The 21,577-nt window shown below is 56.6% G+C and overlaps 2 protein-coding genes across 5 annotated transcripts; one reads left to right on the forward strand and one right to left on the reverse strand.

Moving 5' to 3' along the window:
- The first annotated feature begins 74 nt into the window (after window positions 1–74).
- ABI3 (ABI family member 3) lies at window positions 75–9,850 on the forward strand. Of its 2 annotated transcripts, none has more exons than XM_079796790.1 (8): window positions 75–491; window positions 4,944–5,111; window positions 6,479–6,655; window positions 7,898–7,983; window positions 8,110–8,205; window positions 8,344–8,471; window positions 8,960–9,097; window positions 9,448–9,850. In XM_079796790.1, the coding sequence occupies exons 1-8, from the start codon at window positions 375–377 to the stop codon at window positions 9,609–9,611; spliced, it is 1,074 nt and encodes a 357-aa protein (XP_079652916.1). In that variant the 5' UTR covers window positions 75–374; the 3' UTR covers window positions 9,612–9,850. The 2 variants fall into 2 exon arrangements, with proteins under 2 accessions (XP_079652916.1, XP_079652915.1); XM_079796789.1 differs by having other exon boundaries at window positions 360–491; window positions 8,347–8,471.
- Window positions 9,851–10,338: 488 nt separating this feature from the next.
- On the reverse strand, window positions 10,339–17,701 carry PHOSPHO1 (phosphoethanolamine/phosphocholine phosphatase 1). 3 transcript variants are annotated; one of them, XM_079797759.1, is made up of 4 exons: window positions 17,376–17,701; window positions 15,449–15,548; window positions 13,461–13,570; window positions 10,339–11,780 (listed from the first exon to the last, which is right to left on the reverse strand). In XM_079797759.1, exons 3-4 carry the CDS (start codon window positions 13,503–13,505, stop codon window positions 11,022–11,024), a joined length of 804 nt encoding a protein of 267 aa, XP_079653885.1. In that variant the 5' UTR covers window positions 13,506–13,570; window positions 15,449–15,548; window positions 17,376–17,701; the 3' UTR covers window positions 10,339–11,021. The 3 variants fall into 3 exon arrangements, with proteins under 3 accessions (XP_079653885.1, XP_079653884.1, XP_079653886.1); XM_079797758.1 differs by having other exon boundaries at window positions 10,339–11,907; XM_079797760.1 differs by lacking the exon at window positions 17,376–17,701 and adding an exon at window positions 15,904–16,566.
- Window positions 17,702–21,577: the final 3,876 nt, after the last annotated feature.

The raw sequence follows: 21,577 nt of genomic DNA on the forward strand, positions 1-21,577 counted from the left end.
CCAGCAGGCCACCCCCTTCCTCCCCAACCAACCCCCCCTCCCCCGCAACAGTTTCCTCTCCAGGCCCAGGGAGCAATCACAGACGCCCCGACCTTGACTTCCTCTGCTGGGAGAGGGTGGGAGGCTGGGCCCCCAAAGGGACCATCGGCTGTCCCCTTCCTCTGGGCAGCGGACAGAAAGGCGCAGGCCCAGGGAGCAGGCACCGACTTCCTCTTGTCCCGGAATGAGCATGCCTGCCCTTTGCAAGCAGGTTTCGGTCTCTCACGAAGAGGAAACCAAAAGCGGTGAGAGAGCGGGGAGGCAGAGCGACCAATCAAGGGAAGGGTGAGGCACCAAACCGGTCGCTCCGTGGGGCGCAGGCAGAGCGGGGGGCCATGGCAGAGCTGCAGCAGCTGCAGGAGTTCGAGATCCCCACGGGCCGGGAGGCTCTGCGGGGCAACCACAGCGCCCTGCTGCGTGTGGCCGATTACTGCGAAGATAACTACGCACAGGTAGGCAGAGCGGGCCCGGCCCGACCCCCCAGTCCCTAGAGGGGCCCTAGGCAAGGCCATCCCCAGGGCAAGGCCATGGGCACCATCCTGACAGGTGCTTGTCCTGGGCTTTGGCTGAGAAGTCCTCCCGCTCCAGGCCTCAGCTTCAACCCAGTCCCCCAAACTTTAACCCTGGCCCTCTGCTACCCAAGCCCCCACTGTGCCCCTTTTCTCTCCCAAAGCCTCAGATGTCCGGGCGCACTACCCCGTCATTCTCAGCCTCACCCTGGGTTCATCTCCCTCCCAGCCTCTCACTCACATCCACAGGCCCCAAGGCTCGTCCTCACACACGTTGGCGCCATCGTGTCCTTGCCAGGCTGGCTCTAGGTGAGACTTCCGAAGGACTTCCCAAGCGTTGTAGTGGACTTGAGATGGACCAGGGAGAGTGGGAGAGCAGAGAGACGAGGTCGGGTTCAAGAGAGGGGTCTGACACAGGCCAGGGGATGAACACGTGACTGTAGGGAGCAGCCTACCAGCCAAAGATGAGGATACAGTGGCATATTCGAGCAGCTTTCTAGACTGTGTGGTGGTCCCAGGATAAAGCAGATGGTCTGAGCCTGTGGACTCCTGGGTCAGGGGAAGAGGAAGGAGAAAGACTTACTGACTGAGCACCTCTGCTATTTCATGAGTCCTGGTGACCACCTGTGAGGCAGCCGTGCAGGGAGGCAAGGGGGCCTGCTTAAGGTCACACAACTTGGAAACAGTAGAGCCCAGGCCTCCTGATTCTGAAGCCGAGCTCCCCACCTTCCCGCCTCCCTGACGTGCTGTATGACTTTAAGATGATTTATCTGCACTCTCTGTCCTCAGTTTCCTCTGCTCCCTTAAGGGCTGCAGACTAATCCTCTTATCCCTTCAGCAAAACTTCCTTTTTCTAACCTGTTCTTTTTTTATTTTAATATATTTTATTGATTTCTTACAGAGAGGAAGGGAGAGGGAGAGAGAGTTAGAAACATCGATGAGAGAGAAACATCGATCAGCTGCCTCTTGCACACCTCCTACTGGGGATGTGCTCGCAACCAAGGTACATGCCCTTGACTGGAATTGAACTTGGGACCCTTGAGTCTGAAGGCCGACGCACTATCCACTGAGCCAAACCGGTTAGGGCCTAACCTGTTCTGAACAAACTGTGAGAGGAGGCCCAGGGGCTCCCAGATTAATAAGAGCATTGAAAAATAATAATAATAAAAGGAGCAAGTGCTTATGGGAAAGAGAGAGTCAGTGAGCCTGGCCAGTGTGGCTAAATGGTTGAGCATCAACCCATGAGCCAAGAGGTCACTGGTTGGATTTCTGGTCAGGGCACATGCCTGGGTTTCAGGCTCGATCCCCAGTGAGGGATGGATGTGCAAGAGGCAGCCGACTGATGATGTTTCTCATCAATGTTTCTATCTCCCTATCCCTTTCCCTTCCTCTTTCTAAAAATCAATAAGACATATTTTTAAAAAGAGAGAGAGTCAATGGTAATACTAGTTAAAGCCCTCGGCCCCTTTACTTTGGGCAAGTGGGTTGCTTCCTTTAGTCCTCACCCCAGTCCTGTGAGGGGAGAACCACTCCCACTTCACAACCAGAGGCCGAGGCCCAGAAAGGCTAACTCACTTTCCCTAGGTCTTCAAGATGGGGGCAGAACCTGGATTCAAACCCGTAACTCTGACTCCAGGTGTCATTTCTGACTGCGTAGGTGTTGACTGGCCTGTAAACCAGCTCCGTTCCCCTAGCCCTGCAGGCGCGCTCCTCCTGATGACCAGGAGGGGAGTATTCCTTCCCATTCCTTCCATCAGTTCTGCACACGGCAAAGCACTTTCCCCTTAATTCAACACGATGTGATAATGTATGGAGCATTTAGTCCAGTGCCTGCCCCTTAAACAGGCCAGGATACGTGGCAGCTGTTATTATTATTATCACCATCATCTTCATCTTCGTCATCATCTTATTCATCAGAAGGATGAGAGACACAAGTAGATAACAAAAGTCTAGAGAGGTGGAGCAGCCCATGCAAAACACTCCGGGGATAGGAAGCTCTGACCCAGGTCGGCATTCCTGGACTCCTGCCTCCTTCAGGCAGAACCCTAACCATGAGACCACAGAACCAATGCCCTTCTCTGGCCTCTGAGGATTTTTGTCTGAAGAGCCAATGCCCGCGACGGGTCTGGATGACTTCTTAGAACTGCTTTTTAACCCTCTGTCCTCCCCCAGCCCTCACCCCACCACAAGCAGGTGTCAGGAAACCCCTTGGGGAGTGGGGTCAACTGCAGAGTTCTCTGTCAGGGTCCAGGGAGTTTACAGACAGGGTAATTTGCATGAGAAATAAGCAGTCAGTCATGAAGATAGGTCCCAAACCCTTGACCTCCAGACCTGACTTTGGTCTAAGACCCAGGGGTTAGCAGGCATCCAGGCTCTAGCCTGCCAGAGCTGGGACCAGCAGACATTTTTTTCTATTTAGGATGATAGAAAAAAATCCAGTGATAAATTCCACATGCCAGTCCAGGGAGGGAGCAGAACAGGAGAGTTGAGCTAACAAATTTGGGTGGAGACCAAAGGAGTAGTTCCTGACCCCTCTGGGCCTTCATTTCCTCACCTATTAAAGGGAGGTCTTGAACTAGAACAAGACCTGTTATTCTTTCTGGTTTTAACATCCTGGGTTAGCCTGGCCGGTGTGGTTGAAGCGTCGTCCTATATACCGAAAGGTAGCAACATACCTGGTTGCAGATTTCTCTCTCTCTCTCTCTCTCTCTCTCTCTCTCTTTCTCTCTCTCTAAAAACAAACAAACTTATTTTCAGTTAAGGATTTAAAAAGTCCTTGATTGTTTTTGGTTGTATATGCTAATGAGATGTAAATTACATGCAAATGAGCATCTCCTAGCTAGTGTTGGAACAGAAAGGCAGGGAGGGACTCCTGAGAGGAGTTACACAGGAGGGGCAGGCAGCTCAGAAGATTCTGGGTCTGCCCTTTGGCTCCAGCCTAACTCAAGCTACATTGGAGGCACCCAGATCTCTCTGAGCACCCAGCTCTGATAGGTTCCAGGTGTGTTCTCCACATGAGTGCTGAGACCCCACGGTGCAGCCTTGTCTGCCCTGGACTTACCTCCCCATCCCCACAAAGGTACAGGCTAGAATGCAGCAACTCCATGACCCACCAGAGATGAGGAAGCTGACTGGGGAACCAAATGACCAGAGAAGTTTTGTCCCAATCACCGCAGTGGGATCTGGAACTGAAAAAAATCCCTCTTCTGTCTCAAGCCACTCCCTGCCCAGCCCTTCACCACTGACTGGCAGTGTGACCCTGCTCAGCCCCTGGCACAGTGCCTGGAATACAGTGGGAAGATGCCCAGCAAGTATTTGGGTTTACATTAAATCCATTAATTAATTCAGAAATGCATATTTTCTATCGTCTGTTTTGGGGACACTATACCAAGACGGGATAGAGAATAAAACAGAAAAGCTCCTTGCCCTCACTGTGCTTACATTTTAGTGTGTGTGTGTGTGTGTGTGTGTGTGCATCTGTGTAGCAGATATAAAGTAAATAGATAAATAATTGCTGATAGTGCTAAGTGCTTTGAAGAAAAGAGAACAGGGTAAATATGTTCGTTGAAACAGAAGTGGGCTGGGGAAAATAGGGTGGTGAGGGAAGGTGTCTCTGAGGAGCTGAGAATTAACAATAAGAAGGTTTCTAGAAATAAGTTCAACTCAAAGACCCTGAGGTAGGAACAATCTTAGCTTGATCAGGAGCAGAAACCCATGGCCAATGTGGCTGGAGGGGAGTAAGGGAGAGAGGGAGTGGTAGGGAATGAGGGTGAAGAGAAAATAGGACCCGGCCTTGGGGCGGTCCTATATAGGCCATAGTTAGTAGTTTGCATTTCATCCTCCGTGCACTGGAAACTAGTGGAAGGAAGGAATGAATGAAGTAACTATCTTTGGGCCTCAATCTCCTTATCTATAAAATGGACCAAACCAGTGTCCCCCAAATACCCAGCTGCAGAAGAGCACAAGAGTCCCCTGGGGAGCTTTTAAAGGCACAGACTCACCAGCCTCACTCCCAGAAGGTCAGGTGGGTTTTAAGTTTGAGATCTCCTCTAATCAGTATTGCCTTTCCCTCTCTTTTTCTACTATTTACCCTTTACCCCCACCTCCCAAGAGGTCCTCAAAAAGGTGGTAGGGTTAATATTCAGGTTGACTATTTGAGAAGGGGTATCTTTCTCTTCCCTTGCCTCCATTCCCTGGGGCTACAGACTTGCTTTTCTGATGTCCCCTGAGTCCACCTACTGTAACATCATTCTTCTGGAAAACACTTAAAACACCTAAGGGCTGTTGCTTTTCCCAATCCAAGCCCCACCTTCCCTATACCCTCTCCCATCCCACCTGTCCAGCAAAGAGTCAGTGGAAGGTGCTGGCCTCCGACGAGGACTGTATGTATTTCAGGCCACAGACAAGCGGAAGGCACTGGAGGAGACCATGGCCTTTACCACCCAGGCGCTGGCCAGCGTGGCCTACCAGGTGGGCAACCTGGCCGGGAACACCTTGCGCATGTTGGACCTGCAGGCAGTCGCTCTGCGACAGGTGGAAGCCCGTGTAAGCACACTGGGCCAGGTAAGGAATGTGGGGAGGCCTCTTGCATCCTCCCCATAGTCTGCAGCCCCACGAGGGCATTTTCTCCAGTAATATTCCTTTGCTGCCTTTTTCCACATCCGGATGTCTGACTTTGTCACAGAAGCTTGGCAATTCCCAAGCGATTTGAGCCTCCTTATCTTTGTGTCTGTGTCAATGCTGGGCCTTGATGCCCCATCAGACTAGGAACTCCCTGAAGGCAAAGCTCTTTCCTTCTCTGACTCCTATCCTGCGTGGTAGGAAGCAGGTTCTGCCAATCACGGTGGCTGCGTAGTCCAGGAAAGAGGCAAAATGGACCCTGTTTCCATCTAAACATGGGCAATCTATATAATAAAAGCCTAAGCGACCGGTTTGGCAGAACGACCGGTCGCTATGATGCGCACTGACCACCAGGGGCAGACGTTCAACTCAGGAGCTGCCCCCTGGTGGTCAGTGCGCTCCCACAGGGGGAGTGCCGCTCAGCCAGAAGCTGGGCTCATGGCTGGCGAGCGCAGCAGCGGTGGCAGGAGCTTCTCCCGCCTCCACGGCAGCGCTAAGGAGCAGTGAGCAGAGCAGTAAGGAGTAGAGAGCAGGTGGGCGGTAAGGACTGAGGGGTCCCGGACTATGAGAGGGTGCAGGCCGGGCTGAGGGACTCCCCCCCCCATGCACGAATTTCGTGCACCGGGCCTCTAGTAACTTAATAAATGTCCTAGACCCAGAGTGCTTGCTTGGCAAGGTCATCTTCAGCTCTGGAAGCACTGCCACCGCCCTAGTGTCCCCTGCCCACCTATCACCCCCCCCCTCCTTCCTTCCTGGATCCTTGGCTGGGGAGTTAATTGCCCCATAAACCACATGCACAGATTCAATTACACATCAGTCTGGCCTGTGCAGCAGCCCCGGTGCTCAGTGTGGGGGTGTCTTCCTCTCATCCCGGCAGAGGGGAGTTCCTACCCTCTCAGTGCTGTAGGTTTCTCCACAAAACATCCCAAGAGAAATCAATTCACTTATTTGTCCCTCAAAAGGGAGAGCGGACCCTGCCACAACTCCCAGCCACCTCCACGTTCTCCCTCTCTGCTCCCAAGCCAGCCCAGTCTCTCCCCGACACCCCCCGGGATGCGGTCTTCTCTGTTCCTCTGGTTCCTGCTCAGCTAATAATAACCCCCATTCTCTTCCACCAGGAAGTTGCTCCAAAGTGGCTCCATCCTCCCAGGGCAACTGTTCCCAAATGCTGTGTGGCCTTGGGGACAAAGCTCGCTCTTTCTCTGGACCTCACCACTTCCCTACCCCCACCCCAAAGGCTCTCCCTTAAGGGGAAAGGTGCTGTGGAGTCTCCCCCTGCCCTCACTGTCACCTCAAACCCTGCCACGCAGATGGTGAACATGCATATGGAGAAGGTGGCCCGGAGGGAGATCGGCACCCTAGCCACGGTCCAGCGGCTGCACCCCAGCCAGAAAGTCATCGCCCCCGAGAGCCTCCCTCCCCTGACGCCCTACTTCAGGAAACCCCTCAACTTCGGTTGCCTGGATGACATTGGCCATGGGATCAAGGTAGAGACAGGGCCCCTCCTCTTTCTCCACCACCTGCCCCCCCTCTTCTGCCTCACCGCTCCCTTCCCTTCCACATCCATGTTCCTGTCCCCACGTCCTGAAGCCAACCCCCCTCCTGCAAAACCCTCCATGACCGGCCTTCACCCTGTACTCAGATGATCTGCTGAGACTGACATTTGAGCCGTGGTGCTGGCGGTGTGTGAAGGGCGAGAGGAGGAAGGGCGGTTGTCGGGGTGTGCATGAGAATGGCTCCCCGGCCACATGAGAACAGCAACTTCCTCTGTCTGGAGGTTTGAGGTCACGGCACTGAGAAGTCACCCCAGAGCTACTGCTGGGCGAGAAGGGGCAGGGATGCAGCCACTCAAGGGGGCCGTGGTGAAGACAGGGGAGCAGGACTCTGGCATTTTCTTCTTGGCCCATCTACTGAGAGGGGGGAGAGGACACCCCCCCGCTACCCCCTTCGATCAATTCCTGGCCCCACACTCCAACATTCCAGGTTAGATGGAAGCCCCTCTGTATCTAAATGGCTCCTCCTCCCATATCCTTAGCATGCCTTGCCCTCAGAAAGGGGGAACTAAATCTCTCCTGCAGGCGCCAGGCCTCCCCACCTGCTGTCCAACCTAAATGCTTTAGGATTCAGCTCAAGTCCCTGTGTCTCGACCCCAGTGAAGTCACTCCCTGTGTACCCTCTCCGGGGGAAACCCTATCATCACAGGGGGGCTCTCCGGCCTGGGCTTGCACCTTGTCATGGGTACACTCCACTCTGCGAGGTCTGCTCCTCTCTGCCCCGAACTCCCCAGAGCCAGTGCCACAGGCCTGCCGGGTGGGACTTTTCTAAGCGCGAAGGCCCCCTGCTTTCCCCCCACACCTTCCTCAGCCCCACGCCGAGGTTGGGGTCTCTGAGTTAGGAACCACCAGTCTGGGCGCTGAGCCGCTGTGGGAGGGTGAGGTGGGCCCCTCGGCGGTGCAGAGGAAGTGGCCTTCAGACTGTCTGCGCTCTGAGGTTTCCGTGGGGGCTGCGGCAGACTGGGCGCCCAGGCCCTGAGCAAGAGGGGGTGGGGTGGGGTGGGGTGGGCCGAGAGGGGGCTGGGAAGTGGAAGTGGGAACTTGCAGGGCCTCGCTCTTCCTCCCAGTCCTTGTCCTCCCCTCTCCCCTCTCCCCAGTGGGATGAGGGAGCTGGAAGTGGGGGTGGGGGGAGACTCAGTGTCAGCCCAGCCCCGTTTCCCCCCCCTCCCCCCGCAGGATCTGAGCACGCAGCTGTCGAGGACCGGGACCCTGTCTCGAAAGAGCATCAAGGCGCCTGCCACACCCACCTCTGCGACTCTGGGGTGAGGCCTCCCCAGACCCAAACCGGTCTCACATCATCCCCCCCTCCCGTCCATGCCCAACTTCCTCCTCCGCCGGCCGCCCCCTCCTCCCCGCACCTGACCACACCCTCCCCCTCCTCCCCCCAGGCGCGCGCCAAGGATCCCTGAGCCCGTGCAGCTCCCCGTGGTGCCCGACGGCAAACTCTCCGCCGCCTCTTCCGCCTCGTCCCTGGCCTCGGCTGGGTGAGCCCAAGCCCAAGCTGTGGTGGGAGTTGAGGGGCCTCCTGCCAGCTGTCACGATGACTACTGGGGTCATAGGGGCGGGGCCAGTTGGGGAAGGGGTCCCCCAAACTAAACGACCCTGCTTCCTCTGATCTCCAGCAGTGCTGAAGGTGTCGGTGGGGCCTCCACGACCAAGGGGCAGGCAGCACCCCCGCCCCCTCCTCTTCCCAGCTCCATGGCCCCACCCCCTCCACCAGCCTCCGACGTTGGCCTGCTGCCCCCTCCCGGTAAGGGACTCCGCCCTCTCCCCCTAGCTCAACTGTGGGGTCCCTGTCTCACCTCCCAGTACCCCTCCCCACCCCTCTAGGATCTAACCCGGCCCACCTCAGTGAAAGGAAGGAGGAGGCAGAGGAGGTGAACTAACTTAGGGCCTGCTTTATACCAGGGCAGCTTCTCACCCATTTTCTCACTTAAATCTGACCCTACAAGACTATTCACACCCCCATCTCACAGATGGGGCTGAGGGTGAAAGGTTAGGGGAGCTGCCCAACGTTACCCAGCTAAGCGGCAGTCTGACTACCCTACACTGTGCAAAGGCTCAGTGTTTACTGAGCACCTGCTCTGCGCTGGAGGCATTGTGGGAGGACCAGGATGGGCAAGGGCTGGAGGAAGGTCTCATAGAATGGGCAGATCCCGGTGCCCTGCTCTTGAACAGCAGTTTCCTGGGGTGAGTGGAGGGGGTTCCCTGTGCCTCACTGCAGACTTTCCCTCCCAGCCCCAGAGCTGCCCCCGCCCCTGGACCTGCCCCCTCCTCCGATCCTGGACGTAGATGAATTGGAACTACCACCTCCACCTCCACCAGGCTTCGGGCCCGAAGAGCCTAGCTGGGTCCCTGCTTCCTACTTGGAGAAAGGTAGGTACCTTTCTGGGCCTGAAGGACACCAGGTCCCCCCCACCCGGGTTCCCATTCTACCCCAGACGCATTCTGGGCCTACTGTCAACCCTCCCCACACCCCCTACTTCCTGGGGAACTGAGCAAATGTTTGCCCAGCTGTTCAGAACCAAGCTGGGAAGACAGCAGCTGGCCTGGCATTGTGCACTGAGCTGGGAAAGGGTTCAGTCCCCAGGGCTTGGGAGAAGGCACCTCTAGCCCCACTGCTCGCACCCTGCTCCCCTGCGTGCTCCCCAGAACCACGCAGGCCCCTGTATCGCCTCGGCTGGGCAGGAGGCACTGCTCAGGGCACCCTCTCCTCCGCCCCGCAGCGGTGACACTGTACCCGTACACCGGCCAGAAGGACAACGAGCTCTCCTTCTCGGAGGGCACCGTCATCTGCATCACCCGCCGCCACTCCGATGGCTGGTGTGAGGGTGTCACCTCGGAGGGGAGCGGATTCTTCCCGGGCAACTATGTGGCACCCAGCTGCTGACAGACAACCTGGGGCTCTTCTCCGAGTGAACTTCGAGCCCCAGGCAAAAGCCAGCTCCGAGGTCAAGCCAGGCTGGACTAGAGGTGCCCAGAGGCCTGCTGCAGACTGGAAAGGACTGGAATTCCACCAAGGAGTCTGGTGATCTTGTCCACACGGAGGACCCTATCCCATGGAGGGTGGGGTCTCCAGCTGCAAGTGGCAACTTTGAATAAAACTCTGATGAACTCCTGATGACTGCCCTGGAGGGCTGCGGGGGGGGGGGGGGGGGGCGTAGAGAAGGGACTAAAAGGCATTTCAGTTCTAAGGCTCCTAATTATTGAGCCCCCTCTGCCTGCTCCTAGCAACAGTCTGTCACACATCTCCTCCACCTTCATTACATGCCCTCCATACTGGACCCCCTGATGCCCCCTGCGGATGGGCCGCACCCTGTCCTTTTGCCTGCTGTGTATTCAGCCTTGGTTCCTCAAGCTGGGCCCTCGGCGAAGAGTGGGGATCAACCCCTCAGATAAGTGGGGCCCCCTAAGAGCAGAGACCACCTTCCCCTCCCCCTGTCCCTCCCCCCTCCGATTGCAGCGCCAGAGATCTCAGCGACTCCTCCCCCTTCACCTGCTTTAATAGCTCAAAAACACCAAAGAGGAGGGGCTTGGGTTTCGCAGGCTCTGCTTTAAAACATCATGGCTTTCTGTTCCATAGGAGAGGAGGGGGCCGCAGAGGGCCCGGCCCACGGGGGTGACTTTGGTTGTCCCTGGTCTTGTTGCATAGACGAGGCTGGGGTGTGAGAAGACACCGAGGCACCGCTGCGAGGTTCCCGGCTGCTCCGACCCGAGAGCCGGACAGTGTGCTGCCTCTTTCCACCACCAGGAGGCGACTGTTCCATCTGGCTTTTCTTCCTTTGGGGGTTGCTGGCCGGATGCGCGGGGAAGGGAGGCAAGAAAAGGGATGTAGTGTGTGGGATCGCGGTAGGTGACACGAGATCTAGGCCTGGGGCTGTCGGCGGAAAGCTTCCTCTCTTTCCGCGGGGAGTCCAATGCGGGAGGATTTCTCCTTGACCTAAGCCCGGGACAGGGCGAGTTACGGGCAGCCGTTTAACGTTCTCCCGCCTGCAAGGTTACCTCTTCCTCCCAGTTCAGAGGACGAGCTTTTAGGAAACGCTGCTGCCTTCCCGGGAATGCGCATCACCCGGGTTGGGTCACACTCCAGACTGTAACTGTTTGCTGTTTAACTGCATGGATAGTTCGGATGGCTCTGAACTCCCTCCTTCAGCCACCCCAATGGACGGGCCTGGAATTCTAGAAATTCCCCGGGGGCGACATACCAAAGCGAAAGGGAAAGGAAGTTAAAAAACTAGATTTGTCTTTCCCGATCTCCCTTCCTCACTCCTCGTCGGGGCGCCCCCTGCAGGCAGCCGTCTCAGCACGCCTTCAGCACCTGCTGCAGATGGAGGCGCACGTCGTGGGCGGTCTCCCAGGGCACCACGGTGGCGCGGAAGGAGCTGGGCTCGGCCTTCTGCGCCTCCTGGATGAGGCGGTGCATGGGGTAGCCGCGGCGCGGGAAGGCCACGTCGCCGCCGGCCAGCAGCCCCATGGGGCAGAAGTCATTGGCGCCGTCGCCCACGTAGAAGAGGCGCTCGAAGTGCACGCCGTCCTGGGCCCGCTCGCGCAGGTAGTCGCCGAGCACCTTGTGCTTGCACATGTTGCTGGGGCACCGCGCGCAGCTGTGCGTGTGGAAGGGCCGCAGCGCCAGCAGCCCCCGCGCGTCGGGCCCCGACGGGTTGCTGAGGATGCGGCGGAACAGGCCCAGGTGGCCGGCGGCGCGCAGGGCGCTCTCCACGCCGAAGGTGTTGGCATCCGAGATGAGAATCACCTCGAAGCAGGCTCCCTGCTTGGCCACAAACTGCAGCAGGTCGCCCATGCCCGGGGACAGGGGGATGGCCTCGTAGACGACACGCAGGTCCCGCGGCCGCACGCCCTGCTCGCCCAGGTACTGGAAGACGCGCTGCATGTACTCGTTGTAGAAGCCCTCGCGGTAGGTGGCGCGCAGGCTCTCCGGCAGCCGCTGGCCCGGCGCGGCGCGCACGATCGAGTCGTCGCTGTTCTCGTCCACGATCGTCTCGTCGAAATCGAAGGTCAGGAGGAAGCGCGGCGCGCCCTGCACCGCCATCCCGCCGTCCTGGGAGCAGGGGGAAGGAGAGCAGCAGGAGGAGGAGGAGGGAGCAAGCGAGAGCGGGCGCGGCGGGCGCCGACCCGGGAGAGGCTGGTTAGCAGGCCGCGGCCAGAGGCGCTGGCACATCCAAGACCTGAGGAGGACCCAAGGCTGGTTAAGCTGGGGGGGGCACCCAACGCCGCGGCCCCCACCCCAGCTCCCTGCCCACCCCCTTGGCACCTCTAAGTTAACTGCGCTGGGATTTATCCTAGAGGACCGGCCTCCTTGGCACCTGTTTCTGCTCCTCTCATCCGGGGCCCATTGGGACTTCACGTGGGTCAGCTTGAAAGAGGGGGACACCCTTTGGGGTTTCTGGACTAGACTTTTCTAGAAACTTCTGACCCCAGTTGTTGGTGTGGATAAAGGGAGGGTGGAGGGGACTCCACTCCTTTCTTCCCTAACAAAGCGTCAGGGAAACCAAGGGAACAGCCCCTACAGTCGCCTCCGGGCCGACGGCTGTGGACTGTGGTGGGCAGTAAGGAGCTGGTCTCCAGGGAAGACTAGCTGACACCGTGCAAAGCACGGGGACAATGAGTGCCAGGCCTCAGGGAGCTGGGTTTCAGCTCGGAATAACCAGCGAGGCAGAGGATCAAGGCCCAGGGAGGCTCTCTGGGAGCTGCTTCCAGCCAGATGGCTCTGGGCAGGGGTCCAGGGATGGGACTCAGCTTTTCCAGGGAGTTTTTTAGGGGCCTGTGCTGACAGCTCATCACTAGTCACTTGCCAATTCCCCGGAAGGACCGTGTCAGCGGGTGGGGTTCGTGCCAGAGTCCGAAGCAAGCGAGCAGCAGAAGCAATGGGGCTTGGGGAGGTAGGCGCCTCCCGTGCCAGGCCACGACATACCTGAGGCAGGTAAGGGAGGAGAGAGAGCAGCAGTGGCTACAAAGGTGAAGAAGGCAGTGGGGACATGGGGGGGGGCGGTATGAGGCAGCGGTGGGGGAAGGGGGGACCAGGAGGAAGTAAGGATGGGGGAGCGTGGAGACAGACTGGACAGGAAGACAGAGGGGGGGGGGGGGAGGAGCTCCAGGAAGTGGAGACCCTGGGTCCGTCATGTTGACAGAGGACATGGGAGAGAATGGAGACAACAGGGCAAGTGCGAGGGCACAAAGAAAGGCAGACAAATGGAGGCAGAAGCCCTCGGCAGCCAGTCCCTGCCGCCTCTGCCTGCCAGCCGCTGGATGGAAGGGCAGCGTGAGCAGGTCATGCACAGCTCACGACGGACTACACTGCCCCACTCCCAGCCTACACCATCAATTAGTCCAGACGAAACCTCTCCTCTTTCTGGTGTCTTCCTAACTCCCCAAGATTTCTGTGATGTTTATGGCCTGGCATACCTTGTGAAACAGAAGGCCAGGCTCCTAATTTCAGAGCTGGGATTTGAACCTGGTTATCTGCCTCCCTAATGTAACTGTCCTTTTGACCTCATCCTAGAGCCACCCACTGGTCTCGGCAACACCCACCCGGGAGTCTCAGTGGTCCAGGATCTTTGGAGTTGAGGATGTAAAGCATCAGGACCCCTCAACTGGGATGGAAGCTTCTAGGGATCAGAGGCCCAGTAGAGGTGAGGGCAAGCCTAAAAGGGGCCGCCCCATGATGGAAACATGGAAGCTGAGGCCTTACCCGAAGAGACCTCTAGAGGGACCCACTTACCCTAGACAGGCATCGGAGGCCAGCAACCGGAAAACACCCGCTCATTGTTGGTGCACCGCCCCGAGCACCACCTGTAGGGACTGCTGGGCTCTCGCCGCCGTCCAGAGCTCCTGACAAGCACACAAGGTCCGTTTGAGGGTGCCCAGGCAGCTGGCTTTGTTCCCACCAGCCCTTATCCCAGCGGCTGGGCCCCAGGAACCACTCCCAGGAGCTCCGTGAAAACAACCCCTCAGCCGGGCAGAGTGCGTACAGAGCACAAAGCCCTCGCTAGGCATCCTCTTAGCAAACCACTAGGATGCAGGAGAGGCTATAGATGTAGCGTTGGAGACCCAGAGAGGGGAACTGACTTGCTCAAAGGTCACCACTGTAAACGGCCGACAGATTCAAAACCAGATCTGAGCCCTGGCTGGTGTTGCTCTGTGGTTAGAGCATCAGTACCCCACACCAAAGGGTCGAGGGTTCGATTCCCGGTCAAGGGCATGCACCTGGGTTGCAGGTTCCATCCCCGTCCCTGGTCAGAGCGAGGGTGGGAGGCATCGAGAGAGAGGATTATGTCTCTCTCTCTCTCCCCCTCCCTTCCATACTAAAAAAAAATCAATGGGAAAAATATCCTCAGGTGAGGATTATCAACAACACCAAAAAACAGATCTGACTCGGAGACCAGTGCTTTTTTTCTCTAGTATAATCATTGTCCCTCTGTGTGCAGTACAACACAGTTTACAGATCACCTTCACTCATATTCTCTCACTGCTCATCAGTTTCATGAATTCAGCAGATGCGAAAGGCTCAGAGAGGTTAAATACCTTGCCCATGGCCATGCTGTTCCCACGGGGCAGAGCCTGGATCATGGGCACCTGGCCACAGCCTCGCCTGCCCTCTGTCCTCGCAAGGGAAGGGGAAGGTGATCAGGCCCATTGTACCACAGCTGGGGGGCAGAGACCCCCCTGGCACCACAGGTGACCTGGGCCTGGAGACTCAGATTGACATTTCTGCTGGACTTTGCTATGTGGCTTCGGGGACAGGCCTTTACTGACATGGCTATAAAGGACACCACCTGCGGCTCCCAGTGCCCTTCTCTACCCCTGGCCCCCTCCACCCTGGGGTTGAATAAGAGGCCAGAGAGGCATCTGGGACAGAGTGGAAAGACATGGTAGCCAGGAAGAGGAGACAAGGAGCAGACGTCTGGCTGGCTGCTGCCCTCTGGTGGTGACAATGGGTGACACTGGAAACACCTCTGACTGTCAAGGTGACACTCTCCCCAGACCATCCCAGGATAGCAGGGAGAAGCTATTTCCCCCCAAGACAGAGACTGGGACATCCCAGGAGCAGGGCTCCGGTCAGAGGGAGGGTACCCCATCCCTGTCCACTTAGAGCACCCATGCATGAAACCCTTTCGGTCAAGAAGGGATATGGTATCAACCTTTTCTCTAAGAACTTTTAATCTAGGAATTGGGAGAGGTAGTCAAAGCTAATGGGGCAGTGGGCAAAAGAGGGAGGGGGTGGGAGAGGAGACAAGGTGGAGGAGATGATGGGAGGGAGGTACAGGGACAAGGAACTGACAGGTTTTGGAGGGCGGGAGCTCTCCCTAGGCCTTATCTGGAGGGAGTCCCAGCCTTCCAGAATCCTGGCTAATCCTTTTATCCCGTAGAAAAGGGTCTCCTTTGCCTTCGTTTCTTTATCTTTTTCTAATTTGGTGGAGCATTCTACTGATCTAACCATCCTCAAAACTTCTCGTTTCTTATAGCAAAAGACAGTTACTTTTTTGCATATACTAACAATAGTATTTAGGGAAATCTGTTAAAAATTTATTATTTTTGTCCTTGTTTCTTTTAGCCCCCAAAGCAGAAAGCCAGGCATCCTGGGTTTCTTCCCCTGGAAACGGAGAAAACTATACTGTGACACCCCACCCCTAGCCCGGTCCCACAGTAGTCAGAGGGGCCCTGGGCCCCACTGGAATCTGGTTCCCATAATGTCCACATATTACTCACCTCTAGAGCAGTTTTGTCCTGAATGATCAAATCATTTTGTGTCGTCCAAAAGAGTTCCTCAAATAAAAGGAGCACAGGATCTCCGAGCTTCTCCGGCAGGCTAGAGCAGAGAGAGGAGAGAAAGGTTTCTTCGGGGTGACAGGGAGTCAGTCCATAACTAGTGCCAGCTAAAAGCGGTGCCTAAAGCAGGGCCTGGCCCTAGCCTATTTGGCTCAGTGGATAGAGTGTCTTCGGCCTTCAGACTGAAGGGTCCCAGGTTCGATTCCCGTCAAGGGTGCAGGAGGCAGCCGATCAATGGTTCTCTCTCATCATTGATGTTTCTATCTCTCCCTTCCTCTCTGAAACCAATAAAAATATATTAAAAAGCAATGGAGCCCTAGCTGGTTTGGCTCAGCGGATAGCTTCGGCCTGCGGACCTAAGGGTCCTGGGTTCAATTTCGGTCAAAGACACGTACCTCGGTTGCAGGCTCCTCCCTGGCACCTAGGTCGGGGCTTGTGCAGGAGGCAACCAGTCGACGTGTTCCTCTCACACTGATATTTCTCTCAGTCTTTCCATCTCTCTTCCACTCTCCTTAAAAATCAATGAAGAAATAGCCTCAGGCGAGGATTAACAAAAAACAATGGAAAAGTATCCTCAGGCGAGGATTAACAACAACAAAAAAGATCAGGTCTCCTTGTATTAATCACTAGAAGTCAGATTCGGATTAACAACAACAAAAAGATCAGGTCTCCTCGTATCAATCACTAGAAGTCAGATTCAGGCACTAGGTTGGGATTCTTTTCCTCCCCCAGATACTGCCCCCAGCAGCAAATGGGAAAAACAGGCCAAAAGAGGTCAAGCTAACATCTGGGGCCACACAGTATCAGAACCAGGATCAGAACTCGGGGGCCTCTGGTGCCACTTGCATTTAGAATTGCCGGATTTAAAACTGTCCGGCCCTAGCCGGTTTGGCTCAGTGGGTGGAGCACAGGCCTGCGGACTGAAGGGTCCCGGTTGGACTTTGGTCAAGGGCACAGTGCCTCGGTTGCACACGCGGGAGGCAACCAATCAACGTGTCTCTTTCACGTCGATGTTTTTCTCTCTGTGTGTCTCTCCCCCTCTCTTCCACCGTCTAAAAATCCCTGGGTGAGGATTAACAACAGCAACAAAACTGCAGCCTGATGCGGGGCTAGTGTGGCTCAGTGGCTGAGCTCGGACCCATGAACCAAAAGGTCCCTGGTTAGATTCCTGTGCAGGGCACATGCCTGGGTTGTCCGCTGGCTCCCCAGTAGGGGGCGTGCAGGAGGCAGCCAACAGATGATGTTTCTCTCTCCTTGATGTTTCTATCTATCCCTCTCCCCCTCTCTCTAAAAATCAATAAAAATCATATATGTTAAAATTGCAGCCAGAGCTTCCCTTATTGCCCTGGAGCCCCCCTTTATGAGCTTCCTGCCCTAACTAGCTGGAGGCGATGACCTGGGCCCTGGTGCCAGTGAAGAAGCGGGGACCTGGAGTCACCTCTGGGCTTGCCCTGCTGGGAGGGGGGGGGGGATCCTCATTGGGCAGGGAGGTGGCAGCTGCCGGGTGGAATGGGGGGAGAGATATTTTTAGAGGTGGCTGCAAGGCAGGCACTCTGGCACCCCCCCAGCTGGCGGGCTTTTCCCTCCAATGCGGGGCGGAGGGTGCGCAGCTCAGAGAGCCGAGGGGGCTGGCGGGTGGCGGGGAGCGAGGGGGCACCGATTCTTTCGCTTTGACCGGGTCGGGGACGGCGGGTACACCCGGGCATCGCAGCCCGTTCCTGGGGCAGGAGAGAGGGGGACGCATTCCTCTGTTCCAGGGACTCCCCCACTGACACACGCGTGAAGGAGCGCCCTCAAACTCTATACACAGCCCCCACTCCACGCTCGGACCCCAGCCCTCCCCGACCGCGGGGAACCCAGGACTCACGTGCGGAGCGGCGGCGGCAGAAGTCCGTCCCGGCTGAGTTTGAGGCGCAGAGAGTGGAGAGAGGGGCTCGCGGAGGTATTGGGGCGCAGGATGGAGCCGGGGGTGCTTGCGGGGATCGGAGGGGACGCGGTGTCTAATCCACCCTCGGATTTCTGGGCTCCGGCTCACGAGTGCCTCCGGTCCGGAGGGGCCGTGGATGATGTGCGTCTGGGCCGTCCCCTCCACCTGCCTTCCATCCCCCCCGCCCGGGCCGCCGCGCGTCCCCTTTAAATGCCCGAGCGCCGGAGCTGGAGCCGCGCTGGCTCTGCGGCTGCCGCAGCGGCCGGGCCACCGCAGTCCCCGCACGTCACAAGCGGCTGTCCAATCACAGCGGCGCCGGCGCACATTAAAAGGGGCGGGCCCCGCCCCCCGGCTGCCCCGGAGGCTCCGGGAGCGCCCGCGTGGGTGGGATTGGGTGCCGCGGGGAAGGGTAGGGACGTGGGTGGGGGCACCCGCGTGGGAGTGGATGCGAGGTTCTGCGTAAGTCCCGCCCACATGCCCTGGGGTGCCAAGGCTGCGGGCTTGCTCCTGCCGCCCAGGGCTCTGACCCCCGAGATGTGCAGAGATGCACCCCCACCTCCAGCTCTCATTCGGTTCGAACCCCTAAGCCCAGGGACAGGCACCCGTGGACCCAGCTCAAGGAAGGCAGCTCCCGTGTTCCTCTCCCAGGAGCGCGTACGGAGGGGCCCTCTGCCCCCAGGCGGAGCCACAGCGCCCCATCCCGGCCCTGGGGACTCTTCCCCGGCTACAGGGTACGGAGAGGGGGACCCGGGGACCGAATAGTTCGCCCTTTGCCAGTGCTGTTGTAACTGAAGTACCTTCTTTGCTTCCTAAGAGTCTGTGGCCAGCCACCTTCCCCCACCCGCCGTCTGCCCTCTCAGCCTGGTGGCGAGGAGTGAAGATTCTGTTTAGAGAGGGAAGAGGTGAAGCTTATTTATGGAGAACATACTGTGAACGGGGCACTGTACTTGGTCGCTGCACTCGTGGTTGAACGTTCACAACACTCAGGAGAAAGCTTTGCCTGAGTTCAAGTCCATGCACACCTGACCCATGGGGTCACCAAGGGGCCCTGTGAGTGGGGAGAACGCAGGTTCTACCGTCAGTCCTCCCTCAGTCTCCCCTGCTCCACGCCTTGAAGACAGCCAGCAGATTTAAAGGCCCCAAGTGATCTGGAAGCCAGAGGAAGTGCGGGTCTGCAGGGAGTTACCCTAACCTCCGTGCCAGGGGCTGGGGCGACAGTCATGAACAGGGCATGTGTGTGTCATATTTCTTTCTTTTTTTAAAAAAATATTTTATTGATTTTCTTTTTTTACAGAGAGGAAGGGAGAGGGATAGAGAGCTAGAAACATCGATGAGAGAGAAACATCGATCAGCTGCCTCCTGCACACCCCTTCCTGGGGATGTGCCTGCAACCAAGGTACATGCCCTTGAGGGGAATCGAACCTGGGACCTTTCAGTCTACAGGCTGACGCTCTATCCACTGAGCCAAACTGGTTAGGGCTGTGTCATATTTCTGTTGCTGGAAAGGGTACCTGGCCCTGAGCAGGGTCTGCCGAGGGCCAGGCGGTAGTGTGTGGGTTCTTCGTGCAGGAAAAATTTCATAGCGTGAGTCTGGGTGAATCTAAAGGACAGTTATTGGGAAATGGTTCTAGGCTGGTCTGCTTTGACTCACCAAAAAGGGAAAATGGGGCCTGGGGGACCAGTTCGGAGGGTTATCATGGGATGAACTGCCAACTGCCCATTGCTGCCCCGATTGCAAGGCTGCTGGGGACTTAGAGTTTAGTGAATGCATGCCTGTGGGGGGTGGGGTGAGAGGGAGGAGGAGGAAGGTGCTGGCGTGCCCCTGGAAGGTAGAGCTCGAGGCAAGACCTTCTTTTTGAGGGGTTTTAAAGGCTGGGCGTTTAGGGAAGGTCTTAGGGAGCATCTCTATAGAATGTTCATCCGCTTTATGCAGATGTGCTAAAATGGGGTTCATTCTCTTAACTTCATCTGTCCTTGGGTGTGGTTGGCAATAGCACTAATTGGATTTCTGCTGTCTCCTCTGGGTTTAGGGAAGATAGGATTGACTAATCTGTCTCATTTCCACACACACAGAGGGAAACAAGTGCTTTAAAGCTGCCACCCTGATCCTTAAAACCCTTGACAGTAACTCCCAGGGTCCCAGCCCCGGACACACTGGCTGGTTCACTTCCCCTCAGCCCCGTCTGACCCCTCACCCTTTCCTCCAGCTCCCAATACACCTGCTCTTTCCTTGGGACCACCCTCTTCAGAACACGCCTGTCCCATTTGCTGGTGTAGCCCAGCCTCGACATCACCTCTTGCCCGGTTATCCCTCAGCTCCTTTTAGTGCACTCGTCATGTGTGTGCTGCCAGCGCACATGGTAGGCGCTACACATATTTCCCCATGTAATCCTCACATCCTCTGACCTGGGTGTATGGCTCATTTCGTTGTGGAGAAATGAAGGCACAGAGAATCGAGGTGACTCGGGGTCACCCAGCTGGTCAATGATAGAGCTGGGCTTCCAACCTGGTTGCCTGAACTGTTACCTTCACCATCCCTCACATTCAATGTCACCCCTACTAGCGTGTAAGCAACACAGGGGTGGAGGGCATGTTTTGTTTATTTGTTTTTAAAATTTATTTTTAAATTAAAAAATTTTTTTTATTGATTTCAGAGAGGAAGGGAGGAGAGAGAGATAGAAACATCAATGATGAGAGTGAATCATTGATTGGCTGCCTCCTGCACGCCCCCACTGGGGATTGAGCCCACAACCCAGGCATGTGTCCTGACGGGGAATCGAACCACGACCTCCTGGTTCATAGGTCGACACTCCACCCCTGAGCCATGCTGGCCAGGCTTATTGATTTTTAGAGAGAGGAAGGGAGAGGGAAAGAGAAAGATCGATGTGAGAGCAGAACATTGAATTAGTAACTTCTCGGTGCATGGGACAACACAAAACCATCACACCTGGGTTGTTTTATTTACTGATGACCCCCTAGTCCCTAGCACATAGACCCTGCTCACAATAGGTCTTAGAGATTTGTTGTTGAGTAAAAAAAATTCTCCTGCTGGTTTCCATTTCATCTTCACACTGAGTCACTCCAGTATTATTCCCGTTTTACAACAGGGAAATGAGACTCAGATCAAATGACTTGCCCAGGGTCATCCCACCCCCGCCCCCCACCCCCAGGCACTAGATTCAAATGCTGACCCTTTTAGCAGCCATTTTCACCTTGTTTCCAAAGTGGCTGATCTGGGTGGGGAACAGGTGGGCTGATGACAGTGTTGCCACCTATGGTGAGTGAGTTCTTCCGCTCAACTCTGCCTCCGGCGATGGGAACACTGATGTTCCCAGGAACTGTGGGTAAAGGCTTTTGTGGGAGAAACCCTCGTTCTCTCAGGACACGATCCTATCTGCGCTGTGCCAGCACGGCCAAGGGTGAACCTGAGGAGGGGCGGTGGAGGATTAAAGAAGACAGACAAAGAGAATACAGCTGGGGCTTGGTGGATCTCCCTTGCCTGGATGAGGGCACAGAAGACCCAGCCTGGAAGCCGATGCTTTGTTTTATAGTCTGATTAAAACAAGGGTAGATTAACGTGTATACAAATGTTCTTGTTTTGGCAACACTTGCTGCACCTCCCACAGCCCATTAGCTACTTAGGAAGGAATTAGGGAGGGCTACAAGGTCAGGCTTAATTATGCTAGGAGAGCTCTGCCCCCAGGCTGGGACTTGTTTGTGGCCCTGCCACAGGTCAGCCCGAGGCTTGACCCTAGCCACTCCCTACCCCTATCTATCTTCTAAGGTCCCCCTTTGACTGTGCCAGTGAGTAAGTTGGATGATCAGCCACATGGGCCTAAAGCTGGGGACAGAAATGGGATGGGGAATCCTCCCTCCCACCCCATCCCCAGCCCCCAGCAGGCGGAGGCCTTTGCCTAGCATTCAGGCTGCCGATATCTGCTCCTGGGGGGGTCTGCTCCTGTGGGGGTCACTTTAGGACTCAGGCCAGTCACTCTCGCAGAGAGCTTGTGACAGAGACAGAAGCTCCTGCTGAACCCTGACTCAGGCAGCCAGGGATGGAGCTCTCCAGCTGGTCTTCACAGAAGGTGTGACTCCGGTTGGAGGTTTGGGCGTTAGAGCCAGGGAGGCCAGGGACCCAGGAA

Source organism: Cnephaeus nilssonii (genome assembly GCF_951640355.1).
Source record: "Cnephaeus nilssonii genome assembly, chromosome: 19".
In the NCBI taxonomy this organism is placed as follows: Eukaryota; Metazoa; Chordata; class Mammalia; order Chiroptera; family Vespertilionidae; genus Cnephaeus; species Cnephaeus nilssonii.